The sequence below is a fragment of the Motacilla alba genome, chromosome 7, assembly GCF_015832195.1.
Source record: "Motacilla alba alba isolate MOTALB_02 chromosome 7, Motacilla_alba_V1.0_pri, whole genome shotgun sequence".
Lineage (NCBI taxonomy): Eukaryota > Metazoa > Chordata > Aves > Passeriformes > Motacillidae > Motacilla > Motacilla alba.
The window spans coordinates 476,789-496,975 of record NC_052022.1 but is presented as its reverse complement, the minus strand read 5'-3'; the positions used below and the strand labels follow the sequence as shown (position 1 = coordinate 496,975).

At 56.9% G+C, this 20,187-nt stretch overlaps 1 protein-coding gene across 1 annotated transcript; it reads right to left on the bottom strand.

Moving 5' to 3' along the window:
• Positions 1 to 3,014: 3,014 nt before the first annotated feature.
• ACVR1C (activin A receptor type 1C) lies at positions 3,015 to 11,265 on the bottom strand. Its single transcript, XM_038142727.1, has 2 exons — positions 11,128 to 11,265; positions 3,015 to 3,381 (listed from the first exon to the last, which is right to left on the bottom strand). Exons 1-2 carry the CDS (start codon positions 11,198 to 11,200, stop codon positions 3,041 to 3,043), a joined length of 414 nt encoding a protein of 137 aa, XP_037998655.1. The 5' UTR covers positions 11,201 to 11,265; the 3' UTR covers positions 3,015 to 3,040.
• Positions 11,266 to 20,187: the final 8,922 nt, after the last annotated feature.

Genomic DNA, 20,187 nt, shown 5'->3' with positions numbered 1-20,187 from the left:
ATAGATAGATAGATAGATAGACAGATAGATAGATAGACAGATAGATAGATGATAGATAGAAATAGATTATAGATGATAGATAGATAGATAGATAGATAGATAGATAGATAGATAGATGAATATATGATAGATGATAGACAGATAAAGATAGATAGATAGATAGATAGATAGATAGATAGATAGATTATAGATACATAAATAGATTGATTGATAGATAATAGACAGAGATAGATAGATGGATAGATATAGATAGAGAGATAGATAGAGGATAGACAGAGGATAGATGGATAGATAGAAAGAGGATAGAAATAGATAGATAGATAGATAGATAGATAGATAGATAGATAGATAGATAGATGGATGATAGATACATACATAAATAGATTGATAGATTGATAGATATAGACAGAGATAGATAGATAGATGATAGATTGATAGACAGAAATAGATAGATTATAGATGATAGATAAATAGATAGATAAATAGATTGATAGATATAGATAGATGATAGATACATAGATACATAGATATATAGATAGATAGATAGATAGATAGATAGATAGATAGATAGATAGATAGATAGATAGATATAGATAGATAGATAGATAGATAGATAGATAGATAGATAGATAGATGATAGATACATAAATAGATTGATTGATAGATAATAGACAGAGATAGATAGATGGATAGATATAGATAGAGAGATAGATAGAGGATAGACAGAGGATAGATGGATAGATAGAAAGAGGATAGAAATAGATAGATAGATAGATAGATAGATAGATAGATAGATAGATAGATAGATGATAGATACATACATAAATAGATTGATTGATAGATAATAGACAGATAGATACATAAATAGATTGATAGATTGATATATATAGACAGAGATAGATAGATAGATAGATAGATGATAGATTGATAGACAGAAATAGATAGATTATAGATGATAGATAGATGATAGATTGATAGATATAGATAGATGATAGATACATAGATTGATAGGTGGATAGATAGATACATAGATAAATAGATTGATAGATAGATTAGATAGATAGATAGATAGATAGATAGATGATAGATACATAGATAAATAGATTGATAGATGGATAGAGAGATAGATGGCTAGATAGAGGATAGATAGATAGATAGATAGATAGATGATACAGATAAGGCACAAGAGACCTTCCATAGCCAGGTGTCTGTCCCAAGTGCCACTTGTCCTATGTCTGGGACGAGGGGCTGGCCCCTTGGAGCTGTCCCCACGCCACCCCCTGGCAGCATGAGCAGCGTGAGGAAGGGCTGTGGGGCCAGGCCAGCGCAGACACCTCACTGCCCTGCTACAGTTCCCACTGACACGGGCTCCCCCGAACCTGCAGAGCAAAGGGCTCAGGGTAAGAACTCATTCCTCTTTTTGGGGACTGAAATATGAAACCAGAGGTTTTGCAAGTCCCAGCTCCAGTGCTGGAACAGCAATGTGCCTCTGTCAGTTCTCTAGAAATAGCAGCTTTCTTCCCAGCTTGGAGAAACCACCCTGGCACTTTATTCCTAGAGCATGACCACAGCTAGTGCGTCCCTTCTGTGGTCAGCTGAAAGGAAAACAATGTCCTAGGGTGACTTGATGAAGCTTGTGTCCCCAGCCCTCCGTCCGTGGGGATACAAGCATCATACAAATGATCCTAAAATTCAATAATCCTGATCCCTGCCCCGCGGCACAGGTGAGGCTGCTGCCAGGGTTCACCGGGAGGTGACAGTGCCCAAGGCCCCAGCAGCTCCCCGTGGTCTGCCCAGCCTTCCAAATTCCATTAAGGACTGCATGATAGCTTCTTAAATTCAAGCAATAATTGTAAATTGGGTCTTAATTTGCATCTTTCTTACCTGCAACATATCTCACTATTGTAGGTATACAAAAAGGTGTTAACTGATAAAATAGAGTATTTTCCCCCCCTTTTTTTTTAAAGCCTGGAATAAACACAAAATTTGGATTTTCTTTCCAAATCTTGGAAAGAAGAAAAAAGTTAAACTAAAATGATGCTAAAAATAGTATAAATGCTTATTTTTAGAAAGCACCAAATCAGCTTCGTTACACAACTTTGAGCCTGGCAGCCTCACACACGGCACCAGCTGGAGACACACCGGGCTCCCGGGAGTGCCACCCTTTTCCTCCCTCTCACTGGGACCAGGAATCTCCCAGGCTCCCATCCCTGCTGAGGGACACACCGGCTGCCTCTCGGGCTGCTCACACCACCCCCGGCCACACCGGGCTCAGACTGCTGGAGCTGCCTCAGCCAAAGGGTTCCCACCGTGCCCGGGGGACCCCCACTGCCCTGCCCAGGACAGCGCCCGCGGGACATCGAGGCCAGCAGCGGGGATGGCCTTGGGAAGGCAGGAGATTCCCTCTGCTGCAGGCACAGCTGCAGTTTATGGTCTGCTGTCCGTCAGTTTATGGTCTGCTCCCTGTCAGTTTATGTTTTAGGCAGAGCTGCAGCTGATGGTGAGCTGTCAGTTTATGGGTTTAGGCAGAGCTGCAGCTGATGGTGAGCTGTCTGTCAGTTTATGGTTTTGGGCAGGGCTGCAGTTTATGGGTTTAGGCAGAGCTGCAATTTATGGTCTGCTGTCTGTCAGTTTATGGTTTTAGCCAGAGCTGCAGTTTATGGTTTTAGGCAGAGCTGCAGCTGATGGTGAGCTGTCAGTTTATGGGGTTTAGGCAGAGCTGCAGCTGATGGTGAGCTGTCAGTTTATGGTTTAGGCAGAGCTGCAGCTGATGGTGAGCTGTCTGTCAGTTTATGGTTTAGGCAGAGCTGCAGCTGATGGTGAGCTGTCTGTCAGTTTAGGCAGAGCTGCAGGCGATGGTGAGCTGTCAGTTTATGGGGTTTAGGCAGAGCTGCAGGCGATGGTGAGCTGTCAGTTTATGGGGTTTAGGCAGAGCTGCAGCTGATGGTGAGCTGTCAGTTTATGGTTTAGGCAGAGCTGCAGGCGATGGTGAGCTGTCAGTTTATGGGGTTTAGGCAGAGCTGCAGCCGATGGTGAGCTGTCAGTTTATGGGGTTTAGGCAGAGCTGCAGCTGATGGTGAGCTCTCTGGCAGCAGCTGGAGCACCCCGCCGTGTGCCCAGCCAGCCCCGAGCCCAGGCTGCGGCACTCACCGAGCGGCAGGCGCAGCGTGATGTTGTTGCAGAAGTCGGTGTAGCAGCACTCGGTCTTGGTGACGTTCTTGGAGCTGTGGCAGAAGACCTGGGCGTTGAGCTCGGGCAGGGACACGCAGGACTTGACCACCTCCTCGCGCCCGTTGCTCATCATCACCGAGGCCCAGCAGGCGCCCTCCGTCTGGCAGGTGAAGTTGGTGTGCTCGCACAGCTGGCACACGCACTGCAGGCCTGCAAACAGGGCACAGCCGTGGGGACCAGGCCCTGGGACCCCCGGGACACGCAGACCCCCGGGACACGCAGACCCCCGGGACACGCAGACCCCCGGGACACCGGGCCAGCTCCGGCGCAGGGCCGGTGCTGGGAACGGGGTGCTGGGCTCAGCAGGACACCCCCGACAGCACAGGTCCCCAGCACCCACCCGTGACAAGTGTTTAAATCTCAGTGCCAGGGGATTTTATAGATGTCACCTGTCTTTCGTGGTGGAGAGGACTGGCCACCCCAAAAAGCAGCTCCCCTGAAAGCCGGGTCCCAAATCCACGGCCCCCCTTGGCGTCCCGTCACCTGCCCAGAGCAGCCAGCTGTGCCAGAGCTGAGTGGGTGGCAGCCCCCAGCCAGGGCACCCACGCACAGCAGCCCAGCACGGGCGCGGGCGCGGTGACAGACTGCTCCTCCCGTGTGTCCCGGGACGGGGCACCTCGTCCAGCCCGCCCTGTCAGGGCCAGCTCCAGCTCCACTAGCCTGAGCCCTGCCCTGCCCAGGACAATCATTCTGGCCATAAACCTTTCTGTTTCTTTCGGGATTGTGGGAGAGAGGGGCTTCCTTTTATCTAGGGATGAGAAAGAGTTGAAAAGTAAAACATGGGCTAGTGGTGGGGTGCTGGGGGCACAGCTGGGCTCGGTGATCTTGGAGGGTTCTCCAGCCTAAACCATCCCACGATTCTGCAATCCCAGAGTCCCCGGAGGAGCACAGAAGTCCTGACAGACATCAGCACAAGCTGGGGGTGTTTATCTTCAGCTCGGGCCCACAGCAAACTTCCCTGGCACACTGTGTGTGCAGGGTGAGGCTGGGCCAGGAGCTGCTCCTCGGCTCTCCCGGGGCACGGGAGCAGCACCATCCATCACACACAGCTCAGCGGCCAAATCCCTCCTTAAAGACATTTCCCTGCTCCTAGGGCCGCTGCCAGGAGAAAGATTCATCAGACCCAAATGAATTAGAGATCCCGCAGGAGGAAAACAAGACACATCATCACCAAAACTGCAAAATAAAAGCATTATTGAGGAAATGAGTCTAAGATTGTTGCGAGTGTCTTCGGGGCTTTAGACACGTCATTATGGTGTTTTTCTCCCTTTCTCACAGTCTAAAAATAAAATGGAAAATTATCATTATTACATCATCTGCAGTGGATGACTGACAGATGTATCCACACTCTGTTCTTGCAGGTTACTTGAGAGCAGGGCAGATCAAAACTGCCCCTGCACATCCTGAGCAGCCCCAGGGGCCCCTCCGAGCCCCACAAACACAGGGTGAGGGGAGGATGGCTGGGGAGCCCTGTGCCCCCACCCTGACCACACTGAGACAGCCACAGCCACAGGGCCGTGCTCCACCAAACCCTGCCCTCACACAGGGGAAAACGGAAAACTGTGGCTGAGCCTGTTCAGAGACAAGATCAGAGTTGGAGCTGTGGGAGACAAGACACTTTCCTCACAGAAGGCTTTCACAGCCCACTTTTAAATATAATTCTACAAAAGCAGAAGCCTCAGGTGCCTCAGATACCTGCCTGTGCTGCTGGCTGACTTCTCAGGCAGAAAATTAGATAAAAATCACAAACCAGGCACAAATCCTTGACCCTGTTTTCAAGAGCATTTGTGTCATCCAGAACCCTTCATTAACAGAGCAGAAGGGTGATTGAACTCAACATAAAAATACAGGTTTCTTGTTCCTGTGCTACTTCAGCTGCCTCAGCTCTTGTGGAGCCAGGAGAGGAGCCTGGCCCCCTTTGAACATTCCCTTGGGAAGATCCAGGCTTTCCCCTGCCACCCCACTGAGCAGGGGGTGACAAACCCGGTGTCGCAGCCCCCTGTGCCTCAGCTCCTCACAGACACCTCCTGCTGCAAGGAGCCGGTGTCCCAGCCCTACTGCCGTCCCCAGGGACACAGCCCCCACCAGAGCTCGTGCTTTGCCTGCTCTGCTCCATCGGGAACGCCCCGGTGCTGCTCCCGGTTATTCACAACTCCTTCCCTTGGAGAGGACTGTCCAGCCAGCTCCGTAACCAGCCCATCGCAGCCCCTGGTGATCTATCCCAAGGTTCACACTGCACATCCGGATCATTCTGCTCCAGTTTTCCCCCTCTGCTGCCCCAGAGGAGCCAGGAGGCATTCCCCCCAGCCAGAGGGGCAGCAGCACAGCGATGAGAGATCCTGCCCTCACTGCCCAAGCCAGCACCACCTGAGAACTGCTTCCCTCCAGAGCACAGCAGGAGGAAGAATTTGCAACTGAAATCCTGCATGCAGCAAGAAAGGTTTCCTCCCTCCCCAGAGCCTCCTGAGGACCCTCCTGGCAATGCCCGAGGGGAGGCTCTGTCTCAGGGCAAAGCCAGGGCTCCCACACCCTGGAAACCAAGGAACGGAATAAGGCGACTGCCCAAGAGCTGAAGGATCAAGGAGGCAGGCAGAAAATGTGCTCCCAAACGTTCAAAATAAGGCACTCGTTAATCTGGTAATGAGCAGGACTCCTTTATTTGCTCTAGCACAACAATTCCCTCAAAACATTCCATTCTCTGGTTGAGAAATCAGGAGAAAGTGAACGACTGAAGCACGGCATGGCTGCAGAGAGCATGCCAGGCATCCCGAGCCGCCAGCAGCAGGGCCAGCTCTCTGAGCTCTGCAGCAGTCCCTCCCGAATGTGCCCGACCCTCCCCAAAGCCCATCACCCCACCCCAGAGGGGCTGCGCTGTCCCACCAGCCCTGGCTGAGAGCTGGGCCAGGGCCAGGGCAGGACAGGGCCCCCACGGGCTCCCTCTGGCAGGGACAGGAGCCACGGACAGGCTGGGACACCGGATTCTTGGATGAGTCCAACCATGCATCGAGGGCAGGATGACTTGGTCTTCAGAGAAGAAAATAATCTGCCTGGCTCCCCCAAAAGGCGACATTTCCTGCCTTTTAGTTCTCAGTGCCACTGCCAGACACCACACAGGACGGGCAGAGCTGCCCTGCACTGAGCTCTCGAGCAGGAGGAGCAGGGCCAGCGCCCCTTGATGGCCAGCAGGGACAGGAGCTGGGTCTGTGTGCTTCCACCCCTCTGCCAGCAAGGGTCAGCCGCAAGCTCGTGGATCGCTGAGCAGCGAGTGAGACGCTGCAGGGGAGCAAGGGGTGGAAGAGCAGGGGTTCCAACACCAGCTTCATGAAGACAACAAATCACTCAAACACAGTCATGGGCTGTGCAACTTCTAAAGTTAAACGGAAGGAATTGAACACTTAACACAAGCCCACATACCAGGGGGCTAGCAGAAAACTGAAAATTAAAACTCTGGTTTTTAACAGAGCTTTTTAACTAAAATGTCTGGGGGAGCGAAGCCCAGACCTGCCCTCTCTTATGAACCACACAAAGTTCTACACCTCAGCACAGATTAACAGGGCACTAATCTTCCACAAAGTCATAATCCACCACTACTCACCATAGCTAGCAGTACAGCATTTCAAAATTAAATTGGAAAGCAAAGATCTAAGTGGCCTGACGGGAGGAAATGCTGAATATCCAGAACATTTCCATCTTTGATGATTTTTTATGGTCATTGTCTGTTGTGCCCTTCTAGATACACTTCCATTTCATTTCCAAGTGGCAGACCTGGGGCTCCCGAGGCTGTGGGCTCTCCCCATGGCCTGCGTCCCCTGGTCAGGACAGGCCCCAGTGCCAGGACACAGCTGCCCCTGGCCACCCCATCCCTGGGCCAGGGACTCTTCCTCTCTGCAGGACACACTTGGCCCTGGCTGACTGGGCTCAGAAGGGTCCCAGCTGACACAAGTTTCACTGTGGGGCTCAAAGGAGATCCTAAACATTACAGACTGGCTGTTTCCCACTGTCCAGCCCCTGGCGGGTGATGGAGCCAGGACAAGAAGCAGAGCAGGTCCCAGTAAAGGTGCCGTGGGTCTGGCACAGCCCCTGTTCTCCAGCTGCACAGCTGCTGGGAGCTGACCACGGCAGGGAAACTGTGCTGCCAGCAGGCAGGGCAAGGGGCTGGCAGCAGGCAGAGCCCCAGGGCTGGCAGCAGGCAGAGCAAGGGGCTGGCAGCAGGCAGAGCAAGGGGCTGGTCAGCAGGCAGAGCAAGGGGCTGGCAGCAGGCAGAGCAAGGGGCTGGTCAGCAGGCAGAGCAAGGGGCTGGCAGCAGGCAGAGCCCCAGGGCTGGCAGCAGGCAGAGCCCCAGGGCTGTCAGCAGGCAGAGCCCCAGGGCTGGCAGCAGGCAGAGCCCCTGTGCTGTCAGCAGGAAGAGCAAGGGGCTGGTCAGCAGGCAGAGCCCCAGGGCTGGAAGCAGGCAGAGCCCCAGGGCTGGAAGCAGGCAGAGCCCCAGGGCTGGAAGCAGGCAGAGCCCCAGGGCTGGCAGCAGGCAGAGCAAGGGGCTGGCAGCAGGCAGAGCAAGGGGCTGGAAGCAGGCAGAGCAGGGGGCTGGCAGCAGGCAGAGCAAGGGACTGTCAGCAGGCAGAGCCCTGGGGCTGGCAGCAGGCAGAGCAAGGGGCTGGTCAGCAGGCAGAGCAAGGGGCTGGTCAGCAGGCAGAGCAAGGGGCTGGTCAGCAGGCAGAGCAAGGGACTGTCAGCAGGCAGAGCCTCTGGGCTGGTCAGCAGGCAGAGCAAGGGGCTGGTCAGCAGGCAGGGCAAGGGGCTGGCAGCAGGCAGAGCAAGGGGCTGGCAGCAGGCAGAGCCCTGGGGCTGGCAGCAGGCAGAGCCTCTGGGCTGGTCAGCAGGCAGAGCAGGGGGCTGGCAGCAGGCAGCCCGGCTCTCGGCAGCAGCTGGGGCAGGGGGAGCAGCAGGACAGCCTGCAGGCAGAGCCCCGGGCTGGGCTGGGCGCTCTGGAGCTGCACAGGGGGAACGGGGGCTGCACCAGTGGCCCTGACTGCACAGCATTGCAAAACAATTCCACCACGGAATCACTGAGCTGTTTGGGTTGGAAAGGCCTCTGAGACCGAGCCCAACTGCTCCTGCATCTCTGCTGAGGTCACTGCTAACCCACGGCCCGAGTGCCACACCCAGAGGGCCGCCGGGTCCCTCCAGGGATGGGCACTCCATCACTGCCCGCGCTGAGGCACCAACAGCCGCGGGACAGTGACACCCACAGAGCAAACAGCCTCGGCCGAGCCCCGGCAGGGACCAGCACGCTCCCACCCTCTGGGAGCAGAGGGCTGTGCCTCCCCGGGGAGTGCGGGGCAGCTGCAGCTCGTGGGGAGAGCACCTGCAGGAGACACCCGGAGAAGAGGCAGCCCTGCTCTGCCATGTGGGATCAGATGCTGCCACCCACCTCAAAAGGCACAGGAGAAGCAGGAAGAGTTCCAGGACAGACAGCGAGGGCATCGGGCATTAAGAAACTCAGCTGTCATGTCAAAGGCAGTTCTGGAGAGGTGTGAAGGTTCTATGAAGAAATCATAGATCACACCTAGAAGATGAATGGGGTCGGGTACTCGCCATTTCACAGGTACTCAAAAGCCCTGGGCAGCCCAGGTGTCACAGGCAGCACACTGCCACGGAGCAGGAGGAAGCTCTCCTGTCCTGTCCTGTCCTGTCCTGTCCTGTCCTCTCCTCTCCTCTCCTCTCCTCGGGACTCTCAGCAGCTGCCACAGCGATGACAGAGGCAGCAGCTTGCAGCCCAGAGCCCCCCACGCCTTCCTGAGCCCCCCAAGCCTGCCCCATCCTCCCCCCTCCAGCATCTGCTGCAGGGCCAGGGGTGCGGGGGACCCCCCCAGCACAGCAGGGACAGATCCAGCCCCAGCCACGGAAGTACAAATTTATTCTCTTGTAACACATTTCTACAGAAGGCAAAACCAGAATTTTTAGCAATGACAAGTCTTAAAAAAAAAAAAAAAAAAAAAAAAAAAAAAAAAAAAAAAACCAAAAAAAACAAAACAAACACAAACAAACTGCTTTTTGGACTATAATGAAAAATATGGAGAAGTTCCCCCTCTGGAGAGGGCTCCGAAAGAAAACATTTGGAGGAAAAGCTCCCTCTATAAATATACTGTAAGAAGGGCTGATACCAAACAGGACAAAATCTAGAAAGTTGTAGAAAAGCAAGGAAAAGAATTTGTTCTAGAATTCAGGAGAAAATGTCTTTGAATGAGAGACATCACAGAGCTCCCGAGTTTTGATTTCTTGAATAAACATCTGGGGAATGATCTTATAAATATTTGCAAGTATCGTTATTTTGGAGAGAGGAAACTGGATGCTCAAAATCCCCACTCTGGAAAAGCTCAGCAGCCAAGGAAAACCCAGCAGGCAGGAGCTGGGTCCAGGCATGGAAATTGATATTAACAGGGCAGGGAAAGGGCTGCAACACCCAGGGAAATTACTTGTGGTGGAATAAGCTGCCAAAGGACATTTTTGGGTTTGAACGGGCGAGGTCTCCTGGGGAGGGTTGTGCTTTATGGGGCACGAGTGACACGGCAGAGCTCTGTGAGCGCAGGGATTTTGTGTCAGGCAGCTCATGCACAGAGCTGAGGGAGAACCTGCTGGTCCCAGCCCCGAGGGGCTGCGGGTCCAAACTCCACGGGGAGGCAGCTGCGATAAGCCGGGCTGACAGCCCTGAGCCGCCGCGAGGCTGGAGCTGCTTGCACAAGAGAGCCCCCAGCACGGCACGCTCCCAAAGTCACACCGGAGCGCTTTGACAAGGAATTTTCCATCCAGACAGTCACACTGCCTGTCCCCCCTATTGCCACACATGTGCCTGTCTGCCCTGTGCGCACCCCCGGGCCCGAGCCGGGCTCCGGGCAGGGCGGGAGGGGGACCCTGCGCTGCCCCCGCAGAGGGCACAGCAAAGCAGCGCTCGCATTCCCGAGGCAGCCAAACCCGGAGCGATGCCGCCGTGCTCTGGGGGCTCTCCGGAGGGAGCCGGTGACAGCCACGGCGCTGCGATGCTCGGGTTTAACTCGGGCACCCCGGGCTGCCCGTCCCTGGGGTCGCTCCCAAACGCGGCGGAGCTCCAGAGGAATAAGGAGAAGAGCCCTTCCCGAGCAGGTTTACACCCTGTGGAGGCACCAGAGGTTACCAGGCGTGCAGAACCGCGCGGAAGCCCCGCACAGCCCGCAGCTGGGCTCTGCTCCTGCTCCCCGGCCAAAGCAGGGGTGCTGTGAGCAGCCGGATGGGCCGCTGGGAGGGAGGGCACGGTCCTTCCCCGCGCCCGGGGCTGCGACCTCCCCCTCTGCAAGGTCCTGACGAGCACCACACAGGGAAACTGAGAAAAAGCTAAAACCCAGCGAACCTAACAGAAAATTGTAAAATATTCTGTGGTACGCTGCCTTGCTGGTCTGCAAGGGAGCGCGGGCTGAGGTTTTAAAGGGCCGACGGAGCCCTGCCGCCGGGGACAGGAGCCCGTGTGGAAGGACCCGGCCGCCTCCGGTGGGCACGGGCACCGCAGGGCACCGGGAAGGGTCCTCCTCCCGCCGGCACCGGGGCCGCTCCGCCCGGGGATCTGCCCCCGAGCAGCCCCGGGGCGGATCCGCCCGCGATGCCGTGGGAAGCCCAGGGATCAGGGATTCCGCTCCGGTAAGTCCCCGCTGACCCAGTTATCGGTACGCGCGGCCGCGATTAGAGGCACCGAGAGCCCGAACCCCCGAACGGCGACGGGCGCACGGCCGGGATGGACAAGCGGGGCTCTAGCGCAGCACCCCGAGCATCGCGCTCCCCGGCTCCCGCTGCCGCTCCCCGGATCCCGGTGCCGCTCCCCGGCTCCCGCTGCCGCTCCCGGTCCCGCTGCCGCTCCCGGTGCGGCCGTACCTGCGCAGAGGGACACGGCGGCGCCCAGCAGCGGCAGCGCCGCCCGCAGCGCGGAGCCGGGCGCGCCCCGCATGGCCCCGGGGCCGCTGCCGCTGCCGCTCCGGGGCCGCTGCCGCTCCGGGGCCGGTGCTGCTCCCCCGCCGGCGCCGCTCACCGGCCCCGCCGCCCGCGGCTTTAGCGGCTTTAGCGGGGAGGGGCCCGGGCCGGCCCCGCCCGGACCCCCGCCCCGCTCTGCCCCCGCTCCGCGGGCCGGGGGCGCGGGCTCGGCTCCGCCGCCCCCGGGAAGGGCAGCGGGGCCCGGCCGGGCGGGGTCCGGGGCGGCCCCGGGCGCCGGGAGCGGAGCGGGCAGCGAGCCCCCGCTCTCTCGGCCGCCGCTCCCGGGGCTCGCCCGGCCCCGCTCCGCTGCCCTCGGGGCTTCTGCCCGCAGAGATGCGCAAAAGCGGCCCCGGGACAGGCACGGTTTTTGGTCTCGGGAGTTTCGCAAATCCCCATCAGTGCCCTCTGGCTCCTGCCCCGGGACCGCTCCATCAGGCTGCTCCGGATCACCCGCGAGCAGCAAGGCGCTGAGCAGCTCGCAGCGCTGCTGCAGCCTCTGAATGGGTTTGAACTAGAAGAGATCTAGATTAGATGTTACGAAGAAAAGCCGTGGCACTGGCTGCCCAGAGAGCCTGAGGCTGCTCCATCCCTGGAAGTGTTCCAGGACAGGCTGGCCGGGGCTTGGAGCACCCTGGGACAGTGGGAAGTGTCCCTGCTCATGGCAGGGGGGTGGCACTGGACGAGCTTTAAGGTCCCAGTCAACCCAAGCCATTCTAGGATTCTGTGAATACACTTTCAGAAGCAAAAATCATCTGACTAAATTCCTTTTGCAAAAATACAAATCGCCCTCCACCGCGGTACTGACACAGCAGAGAGGAAACCCCAGTATTGGTGTTAAACAGCACCAGAAAAGGCTGCTCTTGTACTTCTTTCTTTCCAAAGCTGTCATTCAAATAGATCCCGGGAAGACACTCAGGACTTCCGTGTCACCCCCTCCTCAATTAACTGTGATGGGCATTGCAGCACCGTGGTGCAGTGAGGCCCAACGCAGCAATCACTACGGGCTGATGCTCTATTGCCCTGAACCACACGCAGCAGAGTGCTGCACACCTCGCTGCTGGGGAAATACTGCAGGGGGTTAGAAAATGCCTGCCAGGATCTAATAAAATATGAAGGTTTGGGTGTCAGAGCAATAAAACAGTGGAGGAGAAATTGCTTCTGTTTCCTTTCTGGAAGCCTGGAGCCGGTGACTGCTCCCTGCCCTCCGTGTCCTGCACCTGCTCAGCCATCCATCACTTGCCAAGTACCTGCTAAGCCACGTATTCCTTTCCTGGAGATCCCAGCTGGCGCTGGGAACACCAGGAGGGAACACTGGCTCCTCAGCAGCACCAGGCACTGCTCACCCTGCTGTCAGACCAGCCACGGCAGCGCTGGTCCTGGCACATCCGTGCTCGCTCCCACTCCTTCCCAATCTCACAAACAGTTCACTTCGTTTGCTCAATGCCACTAGAAAATGTAAATACAACTCACTCAGACTCTGTTTTGGTTCACAGCACGGAATTGTTCTGCTTCTCCATGTAAAGGAAGACATAAAAGCAGCAATTATGTAATTAGTTTTTCTTCAGGTTAAGAAAGAAAATGTACAGAACATGTTTACTCACACTTTGCAGAAGCGATGAAAAGAGTATCTCCTGCACTTGTAAAGAAGGTGAATCAAAGCTTTTATTAAATAAAATAATATATATATACTCAGGGACCTGAAGGCTGGGGTCCTGGTTATCCATCACCACTGAGCCTTCACCCTCTGCCTGATCTTCCTCAGGCCTTTGGCACAACAAACACCAGCAGAAACCAAAAGAACAAGACAAGGGATGGGAGGGGAAAACCCAGCACGCTTTGAGGCTGTCGTGAGACAAATGTGCTCCCCAGCTTGGCTGCTCGCATGGCACGGCTCGCGGGGGACAGGAACAGCCTGTCCTGGGGATTTAAGAGTCTTTGGAAATAGGTACCACCAGAGAAACTTCTGCTGACTGAAAGCACTCTCAGAGCTGGCCAAAAGCCGAGAATTCTGTTTCGTAATTTGTTTTGCTCCACATCAGGACAAAACCAAGCTCTACTGAAATTTTGTGTAAAAAAACCCAAAGGGAATCCACAAACTCCCCGGCACAGGCAGCAGGTCAGCAGTTACCCCTGCCCTTGGTCCTCTGCCTCCCACATCAGCGTCCTGGATAGAGAGCAGCCCTTATCCCCTCTCTGCTCACCCAGAAATGCCATTAAACCATCAAAAAATTCGGATCAGGCTGGTACATTCTGGCAAAAGCATTATACTGTTGGCTGGGGCAATTAGAACAAGAGGTGAAAAATTGCCAGGCTGTTCCAAGAAACATTTTACAATTCTTCAGTCCCCCCTCCCCAGATGCTGCTTCCTATGGCTCTGAAATCAGGCGCACAGCAGCCCGGGGTCTCCTGGAAAGGTCACTTACAGCGGGTGGGGGCCTCTCTGATGAGTATGGAACTGCTTGGAGCAGTGGAGCATCGGGCACAAGAGCTGCTCAAAGAGCGAGCATTAGTGTAGTTAGAAAGCTATTTATCATGGGTTGGGTTGGGCTGGAAGGACCTTACAGCCCCCCCTGTTCCAGCCCTGCCCCGGCAGGGACACCCCCCCAGTCCCAGGCTGCTCCAGGCCCAGTGCCCGACATGCCTGGGACACTGCCAGGGATCCAGGGGCATTCTTGCTGCCCAAGCCCAACCCTCCGTATTTCCAGTGGGAAGCTTCCAGCAGCTGGTTTGGAACCATCTCCCAGGGGAGTGAGAGGAGATTTGCCAGAAACAGCACCCGGGAAACGGAACCATCCACCTGGAACGGCTGGGATGGCCAAAGGCACCAGACTGGAATGAGGGAGAGGGCCAGAGCTCTTCTCCTGAGGGTTTGATTTGAGCTCAAGACCCTCATGAAACAGAGCAAAAGACACTGACAACATGGAATTGTGTCAAGTCTCTCACGATTTTTTTTCAAGTGCTCGCAGAGGAGACGCAATTGCAGGTTCTCTCACTTCAGCAAACAATTAGAAACAGCAAAAGACCTTTTTTATCTCCTGGTGTCAGCGTCCTTGCTCCCAGCGAAGAGGGGCTGTCACATGTCCTGGATTCCCACAGAATCCCATCACAGGAGTGACAGAGTGCCCAGGTGTGAGCGTGTTCCCGGGGCAGCTGAAGCACCCGAGGCACCTCTGGCCCGGCCTGGGGCACGGCAGGGCTGGACCCGGGCAGGGAGCAGCCCTCCCCAGCTCCTGGGGCTCCCTCGGGCAGCCCCAGCTGCCCCGAGCTCCCTGCAGGGCCAGCCCTGCACACAGGACACGGCCAAGGCAGCGCGGCCGCAGGCGCTGACGCCCGACCGCATTTCCAGGTGTTCCAGAACATTCCAAGAATGAAAAGAGAGCCATGCTGTGGATCTGAAATATCCATGACACTTGGGAAAAGGGTTTTTGGGTGGTGAAAACTGGAGAAAACTGCTGCAGAGACCCGTGGGGGAGGAGATGGGGGCGATGCAAAGCCCTTGCCTCCAGCTGGCAGCACACTAAGGGCGTCACCATCTCTCAAGATCCAAAGAGCAAGATGACTGCAAGCTTTAATGTCTCTAACCAAAAATCCCTGGCCTTGCCAGGTGCGATTTCCTTCTGGCACAGTTTTTCACAGTTGACACATGGCTTATCTCTGAGCTTGAACAGATGAAGAACAATACACAGGGATGAGAGGAAGGTATGCGTGGCCTTTTCCAAGCTGTGAAAGCCACCAAAAAACACCCAAAAAAACCTTTTTAAAAAATCTCTCCGTGATACCCACTGGAAAAAGAAGAATCCAGGTGTTGAAGCTGAACACAGCATCAGCTTCTCATTTTTTGAGAGGAAAAGTTTTTAGCACAGAAGCCAAGACGTGGACTTGCTGACACTGATGCCAGTGTGTGAATGCTGTTGATTTTAGGAGACCAGGGTAGCTTGGGGACAGAAGTGGACAGCCACTGCACTGGAGAAGGCGCTCAGTGTTTGGGTGGGGGCTGCAGTTGGAAATTATTATTAATAAAATTATTAATTACTGATGTTAGATAACTAAATTATTAATTACTGATGTTAGATAACTTTTAAAATCCACCTCAGAGGTTCAGACCTGGGAGAGCAGAGCCCTGAGGAAGGGCCGGGAGCCCCAGGGCTGCGCTCTGGGTTTTGACACAGAGCTGGATGTCACACAGCGTGACACTGTGGCGCCAAGGGGGACACTGGGCCGTGTTTAAAAAAAACCAACAGCCCAACAAGTGCCTCCCCCAGTGTGAGAGCTGGCACACTCTGGTGTGCTGTCCCATGGGCACATCCCGGGCCTGGCCCCAGAGCCCCGGGCAGGCACCGAGTGGGGGCATCCAGGGTCAGGTGTCCAGGTGCCCCAAAGCCCCGGCAGAGCCTCCCACAGGCCCAGGGGCTGCAGGACAGGGCTGAGCCCAGTGGGAAGCTGCAGCCGTGGGGCAGGTGCGAGCCATGGGGCATTTCCCAGCCGTGGGGCAGGTGCCAGCCGTGGGGCAGGTCCCAGCAGTGGGGCAGGTGCCAGCCGTGGGGCATTTCCCAGCCGTGGGGCAGGTGCCAGCCGTGGGGCAGGTCCCAGCTGTGGGGCATTTCCCAGCCGTGGGGCAGGTGCCAGCACCCCTCCTGCAGCCCCTTCCTCCAGGAGGGGCTGGCTGGGCATGAGCTGGGCCCAGCAGAGCTCGGCCCTGCCTGGCAGGCTCTGGCTCTCTCCCGGCGCAGCTCCGTGGGCCAGGCACCCAAGGGTGCTGGGATTTTTCCTTCCAGCTGGGAATGTAAAGCCCAGGTGCTATTCCCAGGTGAGAGCACCTGTCTCAGTACCTCAGTAGCTCGACATTGGATAAAACACTTTTCCCACACAGACCTTATCTTTTAAATGTATGCTGTGCCTGAGATTCTCTATAAATGGAACAGCACCTGGAATGTCTTTGCTTCCTTTCTCCAGTGCCAGCCACTGCGCCAAGGCTCAGCACTTTGTACAGCAGACATCTTGCTCACAGGGAAGAGAATTGTCCCTATCAAAACAGTTTAATTCAGGTAACTAAAATTCCAGAAGGCTTCACATGGATTTTTGATGGGTAATTCCAGCCCAGAAGGCCCACAAGGGAAGTTCCAGCAGAGGGGGAGGAAGCCTTCAGTGACTTCCCACAGCAACACTAACTGGAGTGCCCGGCCTCAGGCTGCTGCCAGCAGCTGTCCCTCCCCAGGACAGCCTGGAGGGCCCCATATTCCTGACCAGTAACAAACCAGCCTTCTGCATCTGGAATCGTGGGGTCACAGGCTGGTCTGGGTTGGAAGGCCCATCCCATTCCAGCCCCTGCCATGGGCAGGGACACTTTCCACTGCCCCAGGCTGCTTCCAGCCCCATTGAACCTGACCCGGGACACTTCCAGGGACCCAGGGGCAGCCACAGCCTCTCTGGGCAACAGAGAAATCCAAACAAATCCCTCCATTTCCTGTACCCCTCAAAATGTGGCGCGGCCCTGGTTGCGTGCAGTCTGCCCGTGTGACTGCGGGCACTGTCCCTGCCAGCAGCACAGCTCAGTCCCAGGCAGCACTGCTCATGAGGGCTGTTCTTCCAGGCTCCGATCCCCAGCGAGGCAGGGCTGGAGAGCTCCGTCCTGGCTGCTGCACTGCAAACCCGCCAGACACATGAATAATTCAGCTGCAGCAGGGAACTGCCTGTGCCATCGCCACAGTAATAAACGCTGCGACGCCCTCACTGCAGCAGATTATGTGTGAGAATTCCAAATCCCTTTAGAAGATTAGATTTTGGTGGAGGTGCTGGAGGAGCCCTGATTAATGAACACGCTGGGAAGCAGCAGGGGAGGGGAGGCTGGGGTGTTCCCTTCACGGGGAACCTCCCCCCTGCCCAAGCCCTGACAGCTCCAGGGAAAAGCAGCGATGAATGCTCTCCTGTGACTGTCCAGGCACCTGGAGACGAGGTTGCATCACTCAGGTAACGCTTCCCTGGCTGCCACTGAGCTTTCCCTCTCTGCTCCCAGGCCTGCCACACTGCAGTTCCCAAGAGGGAGCCCAGCTACTGCTGCTGGCTGTGGGCAGCACGGACCCTGACTGTCCTCAGCAGCAACTGCACATCAGGACAGCACGGTGGAGCGTGACTTATCCTGTCAAGGCATGAGAGCTTGCTAAGAAATAACTCCCAGGGATTACTTTCCTCTTCACTTTCCTGGTTCACATTTGCCAAAGAGCACCCAATTCCAACACACACACTCTAGCTGACACTTCAAATCGTTCAGTCGATGCCTGGACCAGAAGTACTTCAGTGGCGGGGGGAAAGTGAAATGTGTTATAATAAGCCCTGTGTGCTTTGCTATGCAGAGGGCACTCCTCAGAGCAGCAGCAGCGACTGTGACCTTGCCCAGCACACCCAGGAGTGCCCAGGACTCCCAGCACTGACACTGCCACCCTGCCAGTGGCTTTTCCAGATAATCTCCTCTACCTAAGACAGGATACAGAGTATTACTGGGGTGTTCCTGTGGTTCATGGCTTTATCCTTTGGTCGGTTATCCTGTGTGTTCAGAGAAGGGAATGGAGCCCCAGGAGCAGCTCAGGGAGCTGGGAAGGGGCTCAGCTGGAGAAAAGGAGGCTCAGGGGGACCTTGTGGTTCAGCACAGCTCCTGCCAGGGGGTGGAGAGAGAACCGTGGTGTCCTTGCCCGTATCCTGCAGCACCCCAAGCAGCCCCAGCACAGCTGACAGCCAGCACCCAGCGCTGGGGCTGGAAAACCCAAACCCAGCCCAGAGCTGCTCCCAGGCTGCAGCCAGCGCTGCTCCAGGACCAGCCCTTGGCAGAGGATGCTGCAGTGCCAAGAGCTGGGGCAAGTATTTAACAGGACCATCCTCCTAATGCCCAGTGAGATGCTGTGAGGCAGGGGTGGAGGGACACAGCCCAGCTTCCACCAGCACGGCCAGAGCTGTCACCAGCCCCCAGCACCACTGGTGCCTCTCACCTCCAAGCCCTGCACTGGAAAACTCCGGAGAGGCGAAAACTCCAACCAAACACCTGACCACGCACACCACACTCACACTGCACACTGCACTGCCACCTCTGCCTCTGTCCCCACCCTGCAGTGCCACCTCCTGTCACCCTGCTGGCCTCACCCCACATGGCTCCCCAAGAGCCTGCCCTGCTCCCGCCTGGTTCCAGTGCTGCTGCCTGTTCCTTCAGCTGCCACGGAAAGGCAGGCGTCCCGGCAGGCCGGGGCTCTGCAGAGCTGCAGGCAGTGCCCCTGTCAGCTCCAGCCCAGCCCTGACCCCCAGTGCCATGCCAGCCCGTCCCCCCGGGCTGCAGCCGTGCCCCAGCCAGCCCAGCACACACACCAACCCAAAGCAAACCTAAACACAGGCAGGCATCTGAACGCCTGTCACAAACTAGAGAACACTCACCGAATCCCCAAGTCCTGGTTTTTTTCATCACATGTAAGGAGGGCCCTGGCTGCTGTGCCAGCTCAGGCTGCTCTGCAGAGCTCCATGCTGCCCCACACACCTGGCTGCTGCTGTGCCAGCTCAGGCTGCTCTGCAGAGCTCCACGCCGTGTCTCAGCCCCTGGCAGCACCTGCCCCACACGCCTGGCTGCTGCTGCTGCTCCTCCTGCCCTGGAATGAGGCATTGCACCCGCCTGGACGGGACAGGGAGCACGGCGCTGAGCAGGAGCTGCAGAGGCAGCAGAGCAGAAGCTGGCAGAGCTGAAGTGCCGAAGGGAACCTCAGGGAAGTGTTTTACCCCAGCAAGGAAGCGTGGAGAGGCCAATCCCTGCCCAGAGCCTTGGATCACCGGGGGATCCCCAGCCTATGGATAAAGGAGCTGTTTTCCAGGGTGAGAGGGCACTGCCACTCCTGGGCTCCTCCACGGGGCGTCAGGAGGGACAGGAGGGGATGCAGAGCCCAGGCACAGGGACAGGAGGGGATGCAGAGCCCAGGCACAGGGACAGGAGGGGATGCAGAGCCCAGGCACAGGGACAGGAGGGGATGCAGAGCCCAGGCTCAGGGACAGGGACAGGAGGGGATGCAGAGCCCAGGCACAGGGACAGGAGGGGATGCAGAGCCCAGGCACAGGGACAGGAGGGGATGCAGAGCCCAGGCTCAGGGACAGGGACAGGAGGGGATGCAGAGCCCAGGCACAGGGACAGGAGGGGATGCAGAGCCCAGGCACAGGGACAGGAGGGGATGCAGAGCCCAGGCACAGGGACAGGAGGGGATGCAGAGCCCAGGCACAGGGACAGGAGGGGATGCAGAGCCCAGGCACAGGGACACGGACATGGAGGGGATGCAGAGCCCAGGCACAGGGACAGGAGGGGATGCAGAGCCCAGGCACAGGGACAGGAGGGGATGCAGTGCCCAGGCACAGGGACAGGAGGGGATGCAGAGCCCAGGCACAGGGACATGGAGGGGATGCAGAGCCCAGGCACAGGGACAGGAGGGGATGCAGAGCCCAGGCACAGGGACAGGAGGGGATGCAGTGCCCAGGCACAGGGACAGGAGGGGATGCAGTGCCCAGGCACAGGGACAGGAGGGGATGCAGAGCCCAGGCACAGGGACAGGAGGGGATGCAGAGCCCAGGCACAGGGACAGGAGGGGATGCAGAGCCCAGGCACAGGGACAGGGACAGGAGGGGATGCAGAGCCCAGGCACAGGCACAGGGACAGGAGGGGATGCAGAGCCCAGGCACAGGCACAGGGACAGGAGGGGATGCAGAGCCCAGGCACAGGCACAGGGACAGGAGGGGATGCAGAGCCCAGGCACAGGGAAGCCTCGGTGCCCACCAAGCCGCCTCCCCGGGGCTGGGGACCCTGGAGCACGGCAGGGTGGGGACAGGGACGTGGCCAGGGAGAGCCCAGCACCTCCTGCTGCCCCTCTGCAGCCTCAGCACCGGGGAGGGCACGAGCAGCCCCCGGGGCCTGCAGGTGCAGCCCACCTGATCCCTGACAGGCAGACA

Excerpts from the sequence above, each read along its gene's own strand:
- ACVR1C (XM_038142727.1), bottom strand. The coding sequence starts at position 11,200 with ATGCGGGGCGCGCCCGGCTCCGCGCTGCGGGCGGCGCTGCCGCTGCTG. Across the intron at positions 3,382-11,127 it reads CGCCGTGTCCCTCTGCGCAG|GCCTGCAGTGCGTGTGCCAG; the intron begins GTACGGCCGCAC and ends CCCTGTTTGCAG.